Source organism: Centruroides vittatus, unplaced genomic scaffold, assembly GCF_030686945.1.
Source record: "Centruroides vittatus isolate TY-2023 unplaced genomic scaffold, ASM3068694v2 contig_878, whole genome shotgun sequence".
Taxonomy (NCBI): Eukaryota; Metazoa; Arthropoda; class Arachnida; order Scorpiones; family Buthidae; genus Centruroides; species Centruroides vittatus.
This window is the reverse complement of record NW_027122570.1, coordinates 150,102-168,034: the sequence shown is the minus strand read 5'-3', so window position 1 is coordinate 168,034 and position 17,933 is coordinate 150,102. Positions and strand designations below refer to the sequence as shown.

At 30.8% G+C, this 17,933-nt stretch overlaps 2 protein-coding genes across 3 annotated transcripts in view; one reads left to right on the top strand and one right to left on the bottom strand.

The window, feature by feature from the left end:
- LOC136983197 (cobalamin trafficking protein CblD) overlaps positions 1-15,507 on the bottom strand; it is a 41,742-nt gene extending 26,235 nt beyond the window's left edge. For both annotated transcript variants that reach the window (XM_067279883.1, XM_067279884.1), the window contains exons 1-2: positions 15,367-15,507; positions 4,626-4,771 (exon numbers count right to left, since the gene is read on the bottom strand). In XM_067279883.1, the coding sequence (XP_067135984.1) occupies positions 4,626-4,752 (127 nt within the window). In that variant the 5' untranslated portion in view covers positions 4,753-4,771; positions 15,367-15,507. The remainder of the gene's footprint in view (positions 1-4,625; positions 4,772-15,366) is intronic.
- Positions 9,009-16,672, top strand: LOC136983216 (piggyBac transposable element-derived protein 4-like). The gene is made up of 3 exons (XM_067279901.1): positions 9,009-9,072; positions 12,040-13,034; positions 16,550-16,672. Exons 1-3 carry the CDS (start codon positions 9,009-9,011, stop codon positions 16,670-16,672), a joined length of 1,182 nt encoding a protein of 393 aa, XP_067136002.1.
- The last annotated feature ends 1,261 nt before the right edge of the window (positions 16,673-17,933 follow it).

The following is a 17,933-nucleotide window of genomic DNA, read 5'->3' as shown; positions in this document are numbered from 1 at the left end:
CAGAGAAGAGAGTTTATGAAAACAATGTAATTAAACATTTAGCAGTTTGTTGTCCTTCACAGTGGGGAACCGGCAGAGTCTATTACTTTTATGGGAGAAAATATACAAAGCTTTCTACTACCCTGAAGTTGAAAAATAATACAATCCCATGAAATTTAACAAATCTGACTTTAATAAGTAAATGATGAAATTATTTACAGAGAGTTGATATTTGATAAGTTTAGTTTTTTGCTCTTATAGAACAAATTACAGAAATTATAAATAAAAATCTCATTTTTTAAAAATTAAAATCATAAAATTTCGCTTACAAAAGATTGAGATAGAACGCACGCTTTTTATTTTTATAATCGCTTTGTTTTATTAGACACAGATATTATTCTTATATAGATTTATTAATTATAATAAACATACATTATGTATAAAATTACATTAAAATAACACTGTAATTAACGTCTGAAATGAAAAAGTAATTGAATCGAGTCTCGCCTCCATATTAATTAACGCGCATTGGTGTAGCCAGAGTTTGTTATGGGGGGCCTAGAGGCTGTAATTTTCTGGGGACCCGCTCTGTGGCTCCATCTGGAAACCCCTCACGCCATGCAACCTTACCCGGGCTTTGCAGGACACCACCATCGGTACCCTGACGGATTCCTGGTCAGCGGTGCTCCGCAACAAAGGCCAGGACCACCTACGCCCTTTCGCCCCCTGGAGGTACAGTTGCGCGTCATCTCGCCACGCGGAGACGCTTTTGGCCCGGCTCCAGACCGAGACGGCCCCGTTACATGCTTTCCTTTACTCACGGCATCTACACGACTCCCCGGGGTGCCCCCATTGTGGCGCAGCGGAAACTACACTTCATTACTGGCTACATTGCTCCAAATACACTATAGCCCACAAGGACCAAGGCAACACGATGACCCTAAACATGTCTCTTGTGCACACGCTGACACCTATCTACTAGCCACCGGCCTCCATCACTCCTAGTCAACATGTGGCGGCGCTGGAGCGCTACATTAGCCTCACTAGCCGTTTCGCTTAGCAACTGGCAACGTTGGTCGGAGAAAGAGCCGCAAAGGCTATAATCTCCATATTAAATTGAATAAGAAGAAGAAGAATTTTCTGGGGAGGGGCACCAGGTTAACTGGGAGGGGCATGCCCACCCATGCCCCTTCCTGGTTACGCCCATGTTAATGCACCACAGTAATTAATTGATCACGTTGCATCAAATTAAATAATTTATAAAAATTAAAATAATAAATATGTTTATAAAATAATTGGCTGTATCTGTTCGCAATGATAATGTAAAACACACTGTACTTATAGTTTAGCATTTCCGATATTTAATTTATTTTTGAATTTTAAAATATAAGAAAAACAATTTTTTAAATAAAGTTTTACACATCGATATCTGCAACTTTAGGTAATACAAGGATATAAGAATCCATCAAAAAAGTTAGTTAATAATAATTAAAATTGAGAAAAAATATAAGTTTCTTTCGAGGTAAGGAAACTTGTAAAAAGTCAGGTATGCGATCAGGTGACGCCCATCTCCCCATTTTGCGTAACCAAATGGTCGAAGTTGAAACAAAACCCCAGCAGAAGTAAAAATGAACATCGGCGCATGTATAGGACAATAAACTTGAACGGGAGCGAAGATGAGACATGACACCATGTAATTTATGCTAATTACTTTCTAATATTAAAAAATTAAAATCTTCAATAAATTATAATTAAATTAATTTTTTGACTGAGTTCGACTAGAAGCATATCGAAAAGCTAGATTAAAGTGAAAATAGCGGTTTTTCGACGCTAAATATTTACAAATTAATTTTTTAATTTGGTGCTGGATTGACCGCAGCTGTTCGAATGCGCACGTGCGTGATGAGTTTTATAGTTTCTGTCGAAATGGAAAATGAAGGACACCGTTAGAATACAGAAAACCATGGTGCATGCCAAATATATAAGCACCCACTTAAAACCAAACTTTTGTCTTTGTCTAAAGATTGTCTTTACAGAAGTTATTAATATTTAGGATATTAGTTTAAAATCTTGTATTTCCTGGCATGAGATTCGCTCGATCTTTAATTTTACAGAGTGCTAGAAAGATACAAGCTTTGAAACGAGTGTCCTACAACGTTTTATTTAATAACAACAGTAGAAATCAAATTTATTATCGCTACGGTAGTCAAAAACGAGTAATGTCATCGTTTAAGCTAAAGAATAGCAGGCAGTTGGGAAGAAGTTTGCTTAGCAACTTACTTCAGAAAGTATTGGGTTCTATACGATTTTCCGTTGCTAAAACATGACTTTCTACTGTTAGTATTAAATAAAATCTATTTCTTTCTTTTGTCCACTGCACTTAAATAAATACAAATGCTAAAAATAATGCTGTATAAAAATCACTCTTAACGCTGAACTAGAAGTGTACTTATGTCTTAATGCAGCGTGATTATATCGAAGTGCCGCGGAGATCGGTATTTCACAAGGTTACAAGCAAGGAGAATCCACGTGCAAATTCCTACAGCATGTGCAGAGTATCAAGCTTTGGGAAGCTCCTCGTTTTGTTAGTTTATATAAATGTAGTACACTACATGTGTATACGACAGTGCCTTATCATGTCGCGCACGGTCCATAAGGCATATGGGGACGTGCTGGTCGCTATTTTGCTCCTGAGCGCATTTACGAAAAAAAAAATTTCACATGGGAAGTGAAAAAAACTAAAAAAGTGAGTTTTTCTCAGAAAAAGCTAAAAAAGAGAGGAGCTATGAAAAAAAGCTAAAAAAGAGAGGAGCTATGAAAAAAAGCTAAAAAAGCTAAAAAAGAGAGTCACTTTAAGCCCTGAGTTTGTTTATATTTAAATATAAAATAAAATTAAAGCCAGTTGCCATATAAGTATAAATTTAAACTGTAGAATCCAAAATTTCCAAATACTTAGAAATGAAATAAAATATGATTTTCCCCTTTCACATTCATATGAAACTAATGACTTAAACCTGCCATGTGATTTGTTCAGTGATTTCTTTTGATTATTTTTTTATAATAGATTCAACTGCTATAAATCAGTCATACACAATAACATATATAATACACTAGCTGACCCGGCCACGCGTTGTTGTGGCTCAAAATGTATCTATTATAAATGTGTAACACTTCCCCCATGGGGAAATTTCAAAAAATCCCTTTTTAGTGTATATTCTGTTGATGTCACCTATTAAAACGCAATTAAAAACGCAAAAAACCGCATGTAAAATAGTATAAATAGAAGCCGAGTTCTTCACGGTAAGCCTTAATCCTGTCCATCTCCCCCCATAGGGGGAATTTCGACATGTATATTATATAAAAACACGTGCATATTCGAATGCAACGTTGTGTCAAAATTTCAAAGGAATCGGTAGGAACAAACAAACGTTGTATTTTATTTATATAGATAGGTAGAAAATGATCTGCTTAGGTCCATTCTCACAGAAAAGCATAATGCCTCACAGAAAAGCAAACTTAGGTCGTCGGAAGTTAGCGCCATCTGTTGGACATAAAAGCCTTAATCCATATATAAATATATTTTTGAAAGGGGGGAAATGGTGATCTTCACATATGCCACAAACCTTCACGGGAATGTATTAAACAACTTCCCAAAGTTTCATGGCAATCGGATAAATGGTGTGGTAATGCATGAAGGACAAACACACACACACACACAGACAGACAGACATTCGTTTTTATATATATAGATAATTTGTACAGTATTATTATTTGTACAAATTAAGAAGTATTGCATGTTGCTGCTTTATTCCAGCAACAATCAATACTTCTTAATTTTTTTTTTAAATTGAACCTCCCTTGCTAAATTTCTGGTTGTGCTGCTGCTGTTAAGATACTACACACAAGAAAAACCTTAAATATCCAATAAAAATCTTTAATATATAAGTTTCAGACAAACGTTTTTGATATTTTACTAAAATCATCATCAGGTCTCTCCAATATTTCAAATTGAGATGCATTCCAATTTGGAATGTTGGGCAGACCTGATGATGATTTTAGTAAAAGAACAAAAATGCTTGTCTGAAACTTATATATATTAAAGTTCTTTATTGGAGATTTAAGGTTTTACTTGTGTATATTGTTTGTCCAGTCTGCTGAAGATTTTGAACTTTGAGCAACTGTTAAGAATAATTTGTGCCTGAATTTCTGTACTTATAATGTAAAACTAAGATTTATCAGATAATATATTCTAAAATTTGCATAATTTTCCATAAATCAAATAAATATAAATTTGAAAAATTTGTTTAACTGATTTAAATTCTCTGTACAGAGGATCATTTATAATGTTATCTGAGGGATAACATTGATTTATATTGGCTTTGGTCAAAGCTAAAATATATTGTGATATAAATACTTAATAGGAAAAGAATGGATTTTAGATTAATTTTTATTCAATACTTTTTAATTTCCTTACAGATCTTATATATAACAAAATATTGCAATATAAAATGCAATTATTTATTTCACATATGGTATGAGATTTTTGTCTGAGTATAAAGTTGTCTGAGTTTGTTCTATAAAGCAAAACTATAGACAAAAATTTATAAAAATGTTAAAATATGAACTGCATATCTTAAAATATTTACCTTCCTGTGTATTTTCTTTTCTTGAAGGTTCAGAAAAGCATTGACTAGCACTTTCAGAAGAAAACTGACATTGGGCAAAATAGCGAAGATTCTTTGTGTACAGAACAACTCGACGAATATGATTCATTTGAAAAGGCACACTTAACCTAAAAAATTAAATTTATTACATTTAAAAATATATATTATACTATAGATTATGAAAAAATACTCAAAAAATAAAATTATTATTAATTTCAACAACTTACTTTATATTTATTCAATTTTTACAAAGTTTTACTACCATTTGCATATAACACTCAATTTTTTTAATAAGTGTGAATCTTATCATAAATCTGATAATATCTGATGATAAACAACTTTGAAAGATTATGTTGTTTGAATTCTACAAATTCCATTTATATTTACATTTGAATTTTAATATTTACAAATTTAATTGTGTTCTTTTGGTCAAGCAAATTTTATAATGGGTATTTATAAAATAGAACATTTTTAAAATGTTCTATTTTACCTGAAGATGATGTCAATGGGATGTGGAAAGTACTGGTTTTTATTACCACTAACGTGATAATTCAATTAGCATTAAAGTGCTAATTTCACCATTGTTAAAGAATTTTAATGGAAAAGACAGTTTTGTTGGACTGCAATTTTTTTAAAATTGCAGACCTATAAATTCCCACTGTCATCCATCTGTCATCCCACTGTCCATCCATACACGTCTTTCCTTAATCTTGAGAATGGAGTTAGATGGATAAAAGATAAGTCAGATATGAAAACTTTAGGGGCAGGAGGCCCCAATTAACTATACAGGTATACCTTGAGTTATGTCGTCTCAAGTTATGTCATTCTCAATAATACGTTGTTTGTCAAAAAAAGTATATGGAAAAATAAAAATCAAGTTTAAGTCATTTTATTCGACTTTACATCCATCCGCCACAAATATTGAAGCGTAATATCACTAGAAAAGTGTTAAAAGCACATAAAACCATATTAAAATATGTACATTTACAGTAAATGCTAATATAATCATCATAAATCCTAGGGAACGAAACATGAAAACGTGTTTTTGTGTTGTTGTGTTATTTAGCGGTATTTAAGTGCTCATTATTGGCATTTTTCATGGTAGTTCCAATATCTACTGTTTGGCGTCATTGTCAGCACCACTCGATATTGGTAAATTGAACATAAATTGGTTTATTTTCTACTATCGCAAAATAATTTTAATAACTATTTGTTATTTAACCTTAAAAAATCATCTTATTTTATAATGTCTTAGAAAAACCACATTCACAAATAGAGAGTCCGCGATGTACTGTAAACATCACCAAATTATAAACATGTACATTTACAAGTATGTACTGTATGTACATGTATTCGTAAATTTAGATTACTTTTTTCTGTACTATATTAAAAACTAAAATTTATTTGTTTGTAAGCTTAAAATAGATTCTTATTAACCATATATTATTAAAAATGCATTTATAAATAAAATACAGAACTGGGAATGGTAATTTGTGGTTTAGCCTAGGAACAAGTAAATTCGATTTACGTCGCCTCTCCTGGAACCAATTACCGACGTAAGGTGAGGTATACCTGTATATGAACTTCCAATGCAAACCAGAAGTTATGTTATTTCAATTAAAAACTTCCCCCAAAAGGTGTTAGATGATCAGCACGACTATTGTTAAAGGAAAAGTATGATGTACAGGAGAAAAACTACTACTAATTTGAGGTGGAGAGAATATATTTTAAATTAAATAAATTAAAAATATGATTAAAAGTTGCACTCCTGCATTGTGACAATGTCACAATAAATAATTGCTTGTCTATATCTATATTTATTCTATATATATATTAAAAGCAAAATACTCCATCACAGCCAACCAAAACCAAAATCAACACTTTACATGGTATTATTATAAACAGAGACTCAACTCTGACTGCCTGGATGAAATATAACCAAATCAATCAAGACTGACAACTAGTTTATCTACACTTTCTGAATTATCATGTTTCAATTGATTTAATTTCAATTTAAATTAATTAATTTTATTTTTAATTTTAGTTTCAGTGTAAAGGCCACTATTAATTATTATTTTTAGTTTTAATTAACCGGCTACCTAGTATTAATAACATTAATTATTATTATGATATACAGGGTGATTCGAAAGTCACAAAAATTTTAAAAAATGAATAACTCAAACTATTTACAGTAAGATGACACAATTTTCACAGAAATGCTTAGAAAGAAGCAGGAATTTTTTTGTGTAATAAAAATTTTAGTACCGAAATAGTTACATTTCGTGCCATAGATGGCACTTGATAACATTACATAATTTCTGTAGTTGTTATTAGAGCTTTCACTAAGAACATTATTATTTTTTTATTCTTATTTTAACAAATTACAAATGCTTTCAGTTTCCTACAGTGCCATCTATGGCAAGAAATTAACTATTTTGGTACTAAAGTTTTTATTACACACAAAAAAATCCTGCTTCTTTCTAAGCATTTCTGTGAAAACCACATCATCTTACTGTAAAAATAAACATACCACTGAGCCTGTTACTGGTGTGCATCTTCTAATAAACAGACCATTACAAATGTTTTCAAACTCTCAGGTTCTTCGTCAGATAACTAATAACTCCTGAATGAATGCAACACAAATTAAATTTGATTGAAACACCAGTTAGAACTCTCTTGTGTGGATATCAATAACGTCATATTTACTGAGCATGACAATAGGTTATCCACACTACGCAACACATACACCATCTTAGATGGCTAGAAGTTATTTACATCTGCATGGTGTAGCCATGCAGATCTCACCAAAGATGGTAATTGCATTAACTATAAGGACGAAATCACTCTGTCAATAGCCTGGCAGGTGCTTGTGGACAAGAACTTACGATAATCTACAGCGGTTAAGGGGCGGATGCACGAATGACATTATCAATATCCACACGATAGAGTTCTGACTGGTGTTCCAATCGAGTTTAATTTGAATCGCATTCATACAGGAGTTATTAGTTATCTGAGAAAGAACCTGAGGGTTTGAAAACATTCGTAATGGTCTGTTTATTAGAAGATGCACACTGGTAACAGGCTCAGTGGTATGTTTGTTTTTACTTTACTCCAGTTTTTACTTTACTTTAATCTTACTGTAAATAGTTTGTGAGTTATTAATTTTTAAAAATTTCTGTGACTTTTGAATCACCCTGTTTATTATATTAATAAATTTTTGTCATTAAATTTAATTTAAGCATAATTCTTAAATGCCATTTATATTATGTGAATGTCAATTAATGTGGTTTTTGTTAATTCATTTGATTTAAATTCTACTGTGGCATGTACTGAAAAATGAAAATATCTTTTCCACATGCACATTGAAATGTAATTTAAACAACAACATGATCGATGATTCTTATTGTGACACAAGGCAATCTCAGTGCCACTAACTTCTGAATTGGTAGTCCTGTCGTTGATTGGTTAGGCCGTTGACTTTCTTTAACATTAATAGTATAAGGAGTTGAATCATTGGTGGCTGATACTGCTCTGTAGCTTGTTCAGCAATAGAGTTATCATATGGCAACCAAGGCAAATATGGGTTCAGAATTTTGTTTGTAAACCAAATTGTTTGAAAAGTGAGGAATTTGAAACCCAAGGTTTGACTATTTGTTTTCATTTAACAATATTGTTTATGCGTTTTAAAGATATCAAATGTATGTAATGTAATAATTTCTTTGTTCAGAGTTGTAAATCACTAATCTGAAATTGAACACTTGGGTATCTTACCAATTTAAAAAAACAAAAAAACGAAAAAAATGTAAGGAGCTTGGCCGTAATGACAACCATCCTGGAAGAGAAAGAAAATACATTGTCAACAGTTCTGATCAAATTATTCTAAAGCAAATTAAATAAAAATTGTGGATCTCAATGAAAAAATTCTGAGATATAAGAATCAACAGAGAAAGAGTTCATCAAATAGCCAAACAGGAGTTTGGACTCAAAATTTACAAGCTAAAAAAGGGTTCAGCTTCTTACAGAAGAAAACAAGCATTTGAGACTGCAAAGATGCTATTGCACCCTATGTGACATTACAAACTCTTGCTGGAGAGATTCTTTTCAATGATGATAAACTGTTTACAGTAGAGTATTCACACAATTGACAAAATGACAATCTGATTGGCTGAAATTTACAGAACATTGACCATCATTGAACATGATCAAAATCCTCAGTCTGTCATAGTTTAGACTGGAATCTGTGTCAGTGGAAAAATGCTTTTTGTTTCTGTGAAAAAACAAGTAAAAATCAATCAAGAAATTTACTGCTAGAAGATCTGGGAGACTGTGTCTTTTCTTGCTCCAAAACATTTTGAGAAATCTAGAATGAATATTTCAAAAAGACTCTACACCTGCCCACCTGTGTTAGAGCTTAATCCTATGGATAACGGTTAATTTTAAAAACAGATCATATATTAAGCCCCACAAACATTTAGAATTACTAAAGAAATTCCCAATGACAAAATGGAAAATATGAGTTATGGAATATTACTGGAAATTTTATGAAACATTTAAATCACTGTATCAAAGCAGGAAGAAGTTATTCAAAATTCTTTAAATGTGTTATTGCCAGGATGTTTTAATGTTATCATTTGTTAGTTTGTTTTTTGTTTGTAACATAACCCATTGAATAATATGCTTGTCAATGTTATTTCATATCATCTTGTATTTAGATTTTTTTACACTTTTAAAAAAAATAATAAATGGATAATTTTATAAAATTATCCAAAATACATTTATATATTCATGGGCATCTGCAGAGAGGCAAATGGAACACTTGCCCTTCCCTGGGATTAAGTAAAAAAATTGCACAAATTATAATCATAGAAGTGATTGAGATATGTAGCCTCACACCCTCAACCTTGAGAAGTTTTATCTTAATTTCTTCTCTATCTTTAAAAAATCCCAAAAAATTAAATAAATAAAAATTTATTGATGTAATTATATCTCCAAGCTTCGCTCTACAGGAAAATTTTCTGTAGATACTCATGTATATATTAACTAAATTTTTCAAGACTTTTCAAGGGCTTTAAAGACAAACAACTCTACTAAAACCCAATACATTGTATTACCAAAGCCAACCACTGTCGTATGCTATCGGGCTAATTAATTTGGCCGATTCTTTTCTTCCAGTAAATCTAATTAAAATAATAATTATTAAATTTATTAAGAAATGGTGCCTAATTCCTCCCTCTAGTATCAAATTGTTAGTAATTTATTAATATTATAGTGTTAATTAGCCTGATAGCATACGGCAGTGGTTGGCTTTGGCTTTTAAGACATTTTTAAGAGCTATACTGCTTACAAAAAATTCTGACTTAAACTTCAGACTAATACAAATCTTCAGAGAGGCAGACATATCTCTCCACTATCTGGCCATCAACCATATTTAAGTAAGACAAATATATCAATATATTGATAATACTTATCTTAAAATGACATTTAGACAAAGAAATTAGAATTTTAATTACTGTAAAATGGAATAAATGCATTTTATACAACAACAATATTAAAAAATTTGACACTAAAAAAAAAAGACAAGATAGTCCAAATTACTTACATTAATTGGTAAGTTCTAATCCAAAATATCCAGTATTATTTGGTTATTAAAGAAAAACAAACTGACATACATTATGAATTTTAATTTTTGGATTGTTTAATTATTAGATTAAGAAATACTTTAATTTTTAAAACTCTGAACTTGCAGAAACTCTAACCATTTAACTACATAAGAGATAAGCTTCATTACAAATATAATAAAATTTAGTTTTTCAATTAAAACTAAATTTGATAAATAATCATTATCTGATTAAACATTGAAAAAAAACCTACTGTACAAGAAATAATAGGAGTCATTATTTAATACTGAAACACTTTCAAGGAATCTCTCTCTATTAAAATATATTTTAGTATAAATATAGTTTTAAGAATGGCAAATCTAAATTTATATATTTTCAAATTTTATGTAAATAATAGATACATACATAATTATCTTATGTACATTACCTATGATATGCAGATAAAAAGTAATAGTGATTAGAAAAATCTTTTATTTTTCTTTTTATACTAAAAGATGATACAGTGTTCTAATTTTTAAAGCACACATTTTCATTATAACAGAATGGAATACTTCAGAATAGAAACAATTGCTTATAAAATACAGTTGTCAATATCTCTGCATATCTGATCATACAACTGACTTCATATTTCTATCTGTCCCTACAATTATCAATGGTCTATATTCCTCATATCAACATAATTTACATAACCTTGCATAAACATAAATTCAGATTAATGCAACTGCTTCCAAAGCAGTTGCACTAATCTCAAATATAATATTGATGTATTGATAGAATGTGCCTAAACTTTAAAAATATTAAGTACCATCTTATTGTTTAAAAAAGTTTTTCAAATCAACTATTGCTTATTATCTGAATGCCATGAGCAAATATTATATGTACTGTACTATATTACTCAGAGTTTGAAAACATGAGTTATATTAATTGTACTTAAAATTATGCTTGAACCTACATTTTTTTTTTGTATTAACATTAAATGTACTGTACATCTTAAATAAATTGCTATTTAGAAGTCTTTCCAAATTCTTTTTAATCTCTCATTTACATCAGACACACTAGTGTCACTGAAAAACATAATTTTCTTTTATATTTCATTTAGAATATATTCTGTGTTCAATTAATTACCGTATTTTATGGACTATAAGACACACTTTTTTCTTCGAAAAATTGCCTCCAAAATTCAGGTGCGTCTTATAGTCCGTAGCGTCTTATAGGTATTTTTTTAAAAAACTGTTTAAAAATTAAGGTGCGTCTTATAGTCCGTAAAATACAGTATATTTTATGAACAAATAATAAAAATATCCTTATTAAATTTCATTGTAAAAACAATTTAACACGTTGACTGCCACGTGACTTTTCAGGATTCTGTTGTAAAACGCCAACTTAATTTAATTATATTATATTATTAAAAACTCTAATCAGAGTACATAGAAATAATCAAAAAGCATATAGAATGTGTTTTTCTTAAAATAAAGGTATTACGAATTATCTCGTAGTTGGCTTATGTAACAGAAAGCTCTTCGCTAAAGCCAAACTACGAGTTAATTCGTGCACAGACACGATTCGTCCTGTCACTTCGCTACAGCCAATCGGAGATGTGCGTCTAAATTCATTAGTAATAAATCGGATATAGAGGCGAGCACATCACATTTACGTCTTTTTTGAGAGTGTTATTTTTTATTTATTTTTATAATCAAATTATAAATATCCCAATATGGATAAGAAAAGACCACTGACTAAAAAACAACTTGATTACTACACTAATCTAAGTGATTCAGAATCTGACAAAATTTTTGGTGAGGATGGTAACGACAGTAGCGATTATGTACCATCTGAGGATTCAAGTAAGGACAGTGATTATGACGTCATCTCCGAATTTGAAGGCAATGACGATGCATCTCAAGCAACCACATCAAATCCAAACGATAATTTGTGGACAGAAACTCAACAAATTCCTGAACTATTTATTTTCCAAGAAAATGTTGGTTTGAAATTGGATACGACAAACCTTACAGTGCAAATGCTGGTAGACCTATTTTTTTCGGAAGAATTTCTTGCATTACTGGTCGAACAAACGAATTTGTATGCTGCACAAGAAATTGCAAAACATAAAGAAATAAAAAAATCTAAAAGGGTATCACAGTGGAAAGACGTCAGCACTGCAGAAATGAAAGTTTTTATTGGACTTGTATTACAAATGGGTCCTTGTTCTTTTCCTTCAATAGAACATTACTGGAGCACAAACGAATTGTATAATATAATGTTTTGGCGATCACATATGAGTCAAAATAAATTCCAATTGTTACTGCGTTATTTTCATTTAGTTGATAGCTCAATACCATCTTCTGACAGATTATATAAGGTAAGACCTATACTAAACCATTTCAATAATATTATGCACCAAAACTATGTGCCTGATAAAAATATGTGTATCGATGAATCAATGATGTTGTGGCGTGGAAGATTGCATTTTCGCCAGTACATAAAAAATAAAAAACACAAATACGGTGTCAAACTGTATGAACTATGTGAATCCGATGGTATTGTTATGAAAATATCAATTTACAGTGGAAAATCTGAAGGAATTGACAGTAATTTAGGCCACACTAATGATGTTGTCTTACACTTACTTGAAGACTATCTTGATAAGGGATATACCGTATACATGGATAATTTTTATAATTCTGTTGCTCTTACGAAATTACTGACTACACGAAAAACTTATGTGTGTGGAACTCTGCAAAATAACAGAAAGGGGAATCCCAGAGATGTGGTAAATCGAAAACTGAAAAAGGGGGAGTTTATTTGGCAGCAAAATGGTCCTGTTACTATATGTAAATGGAAAGACAAACGAGAAGTCCTTACCATTTCAAACATGCACGTTGTTGAAATGGTAGAGGTGTTCAATCGCAATGGAAAATGTTCGATGAAACCGAATATAATTCGAGATTATAATCATGGAATGTCTGGCATTGACCGATCAGATCAAATGCTATCGTACTACACAGCTCTAAGAAAGACTATTAGATGGCCCAAAAAGGTTGCATTACATATTATAGAGATATATATACATAATGCACACAAACTCTTTCAAAAAGCAACTTCTTCTAAAATAAAACTTATAAAGTTTAGAGAAGCATTCGTCAAAGCGTTGATTGGAGAAGAGATTCAACCAGTTTCAAAAAAAATTAAATTGCAAGAGCTTCACTATTTACAGAGTATCCCACCTACTCAGAAAAAACAACATCCGACAAAGCCATGTCGAATTTGTACCAAAGCTAAGAAACGCCGAGAAACGCGTTATTTCTGTCCAATCTGTCCAGAGAAGCCAGCCCTTTGCGTAGAAGATTGTTTTAAAAATTATCACAAACAATAAAAATATCGTTTTGCTTTTGATTTTGAATAAACTTTTTATGATATTTTCTGTTCATTTAAATTTATGTTTCTGTTTTATAAATTATCACAAACAATAAAAATATTGTTTTGCTTTCGATTTTAAATAAACTTTTTATGATTATATTTTCTGTTCATTTATTAATAAATGTTCTGTTCATATAAGCCAAACTTGATTTTTTGTTCTTGCCCCTGAAGCTATCTATTCATATTTACACTGATATACTACGAATTACATCGTAGCTGCACAAATATGGCAAGGAAACAAACTATGATATAACTCTTAGGTGGCGTCCTAAGCAGGAACGGTAACTACGAGTCATCTCGTAGATGGCAGTCAACGTGTTAAAGAAACTTCTTATGAATCTCAAATCATTAGTAATTTATTTTTAAGTTCCATTTCTTCAAGGAAGTATGAATGAAGCAGTGCAATTTTATCTACTTTAATCTAGTAAAACTGCTTATAAATTATTTTAACATTGCACATTCTCAATAACTTGACTCAATATACAATTTAAACACAAAATGTAATAATCTAGTTTTAAATGCATTAAATATTAGTAAACAAGTGATGTAATCAATACACTAATACGATTGTGTAATAAGTTCTAAAGTTAAATTAAGTTCACACAACATGCTTACATATTATGCAACCTAATTTTAAAGAGTTTTAAATCTCAAGAAATAAAACAATTATTCTTAATTTTAAAATTATATTACATGTAAATTTATATTTATTAATATTCTACCCAACTCTGTACTTCTATTAAAGAGGCCAACCATCAATTATACATACAATTTAAAAAAGAGGGGGATTGCAAAAAGTACAGTACATTACTATATACAATGAGGGTGGAATGAAGGCATTGTATATATGCATTTTTTTTTTAGTGGTATCAGTGGCTTAAGAATTTGTTCTTGCCAGCCTACTTTCTAGTCATGTGAATAAATTATTTGTTATAATAGATTTGCAGAACCATAAGTTATTTCTTCAATGTTGTGGGTCCATGAACTATCGTACACATAATTAAAAGGGGGTTCACCAAAAGTACATAATTGTACAGTACATGGCAGAGATGGAAGAGAGTCAAAAATGTTTGTAAACTGTACACATAATTAATGAATGGCTCTTAATAAATAAATAACATTTATAAGCTGGCAGAATACTTAAAATTTAGTTTTAAAATCAAAAATAAAATATTTGTATAACATTATTACAATTTAATTTCCATATTTTTTTTTATTTACGAATGCTCATTAATAGCTCTAAATATTAACAGAATTTAAAATTATTGTATAATATTATTATATATAAAAAAGATATATATAATTAGGAATCTTTGAATTATATACATATACCATTGTAAATTAGATATAAATTATCCAAAAATTATTGAGAGCTTATATATTTCCTCATAGATTCTTATCTGTAGATCTTGATCTGTTTTGATTCATTTAACAATAAATATACAAGTCTGAAGGGTAATTATGAGATTAAGGGATATGTATGAAGTAATAATATTAAATAAATATACGGATCTATTATAACTTAATTGATGCTTTTATTAAGCATCGCAGAAAGGTATTCTAATACATAAAATTTTTGTCGTAGAAACATAATTTCCTAGTAATAATTACAGGATAATAATTTTCCAATCAAATGCATATAATGGTAACTTTATAAGTAATTTTGCCATATATTTGTAACTTACTTCCTTTAATTAGATTTCTTTATCGATTTGAATAATTTGCACTAAAATTCTTAATTAATACTTAATCTACGTCTTTCGGAGAAGACGACACACGAACGAAAAGAATAATAGATTCCGAAATAGACGAATCGTTACCTTAGCGACGCCAATCGGAGAAATGTAAATAATGATTGAATATTTATTTATTTTCATTTGAGACAAACAAAAATTATATATTATTTTCTTATTAATATAAATTAGGTGCTAACAAAGCGTAAATCTGTAAGTAAAATGCATTATATTAAAGGTAAAATACTTTTTTTTTAACTCTCCGTCTCCGTCCTTTAGGCACTTTTTTAAAACTCTTTCCGCCCTGTGGGCACTAAGAGGGCCTCTTTTAGTAGGCCTATTATGGGTTCGGTCAGGCGCACAATGGGGCGACCGGGTGGTGAGGGACGGGGCCCGACATATCCGAACGGACCCACCCTCGAAAAATTCCTGGGGATTTCTCGACCCGTTCGGATTCGATCCCGGCTCCCCCAGAGCGGTAGGCTTCCATCTTGACCGCTCGGCCATCCGGCCTTGCACTGCTTATATTAAGATGTGTTTGCACTTAATTTCAACCATCTTTGTATCAAAATGCTTTCCGTGGTATACAAAGACCCGAATCCTTGAAATTGTCATAGATATATTTTGAAGATAGTGTACGTAATCAGTCCAAATACACTCAGGGCGGATCTAGGTTTTCGAGGTTTACGGCTTATTGAAGTCCAATGCAGCCCCATTTTTTGTTAGATTAAGAATCTTTAAATTGGAGTTTAAAATTGCAACTTAATGACCTGACCAATTACGTTACATTAATTACAATAAAACAAATAATATTAATACTATAAATTATCTTCATTATTATATTAACTATTTTTTACTATACGATAAGTGCTCGTTGTTAATGAAAAAGTATTAAAAATTTATGATAATAATTCAATTTTTGCGAACCCTTGACACTTGGGGCCCAGGGCTTAATCCTTATTAGTCCCTATATAGATCCGCTCCTGAATACACTGGAGGAGTTCGAGTCATCTATCAAAGTGAAACTTTCTCTATTTCTCAAAGTGATTCAACTAACCATATTGATCATATTATAACTGAAATCATATTTGAAGCCATTTATATTTAAGTAAAATTTGTGTACCTCGTATTTCAGTCTGGGCATATAAAACGAATGGCCTTGGAAAGTATACTCAGGAAACTTTGTGAACAGAAAATAAGACATTCGAAAGTGGGAGGTGGCCTACGAACAGACGAAAAAATATTTAAAAAGAGTTGAATACAATAGGAAAAGTTTATAAGATAATCCCAGGAGAAAAATCGACTGGAAAGAATGAAAGTCTTTGCCTAACCTGACATAACAGTGATGAAACAGGAAGAGGATGGTGATGGCGTTCAATTGTAATTAGATATTAAATATTGGTGGGTGTACAGTACCTTTTAATAATTCTACAATAAAAATACACGAAACTTAAGACATTGGATATTTAAATCAATTTTCTTTCGTTTTAAATCGTCTAACGATGTGAAATGTAAAAAATAAATAGATAGATAGATAGATATTCGCCACGATATCAAAATTGCACGTCATCTTAACATTCAAATTAATAGCAATATTAATAGACAAGAAATGGCATTGACAGGCTTTAATAAAATTTCTTTAAAAACCCCAGATAGAGTTTATAAAAATATCAATAACAAAAATAAACAAATGACGCATTGTTTAACATTATTACAAAGAAATAATTAAAAGCGTTTTCATTGTTGGAATGCGTTCTCATCGCTGCGATTTTTCTTTCGCTATGTTTCGAATTTTAATATTTTCGTTGTTATTTAAAGAAATTGTAACTATTGCTATAACCAGTCATAGATGGACGAAACATGATCCGTCGATGTATCCTACAAGAGAAAACGATGGATTTGCTACCATCGATATCGAACAGGATCCACACGAATATGGCCCTATCAATGACAAATATAGAAAATTTCCTCTTGAAAGACAGAAATCACATCTTCAAGCAAAGGAAAAGAATTTAAATCTATGTTTGTATAAGCTAAAGGAGGCATCTACACTTCATTCAGGATTTGAACATAATCCTAATTATCCACACATCATTACATTGTTCGGCAAGCCGAACAATGTAATGATGTGTGATATATTAGAAGGTATGTATGTAGTACAGTATACAGGATCTCTTGTCATTAGGATCAGAGAGAGAAAATTTTTTGGCACAGATACTATTTCTGCGTACAACACATTTTATGTTATTTTCGACAACCAATAAACAATAGTATTTGAAAACAAAGATGTACAATTACACATTGAAAGACAGCTATAATAGAAAATATAAGACATGTATAGGCCTATTGCATCCAGTACCATAACTTATTTGCAATTTATTAACAAACAAAATACAAGCGTAATCTAATGTATTAAATTTAATAAAAATATGTTATTCTAATTCAAATCGCAACCGCCATGATACGGCTCGTAGTGACAGACATTCAGCTAGCGGTAAACGCGGCCTATTATTTGATAT

Coding starts and splice junctions, on each gene's coding strand:
- LOC136983216 (XM_067279901.1), top strand. CDS start 9,009: ATGAATATTTCAAAAAGACTCTACACCTGCCCACCTGTGTTAGAGCTT. Junction 9,073..12,039: donor GCTTAATCCTATGGATAACG/GTTAATTTTAAA, acceptor TAAGTGATTCAG/AATCTGACAAAATTTTTGGT. Junction 13,035..16,549: donor AGGGGAATCCCAGAGATGTG/GTAAATCGAAAA, acceptor CTCGTATTTCAG/TCTGGGCATATAAAACGAAT.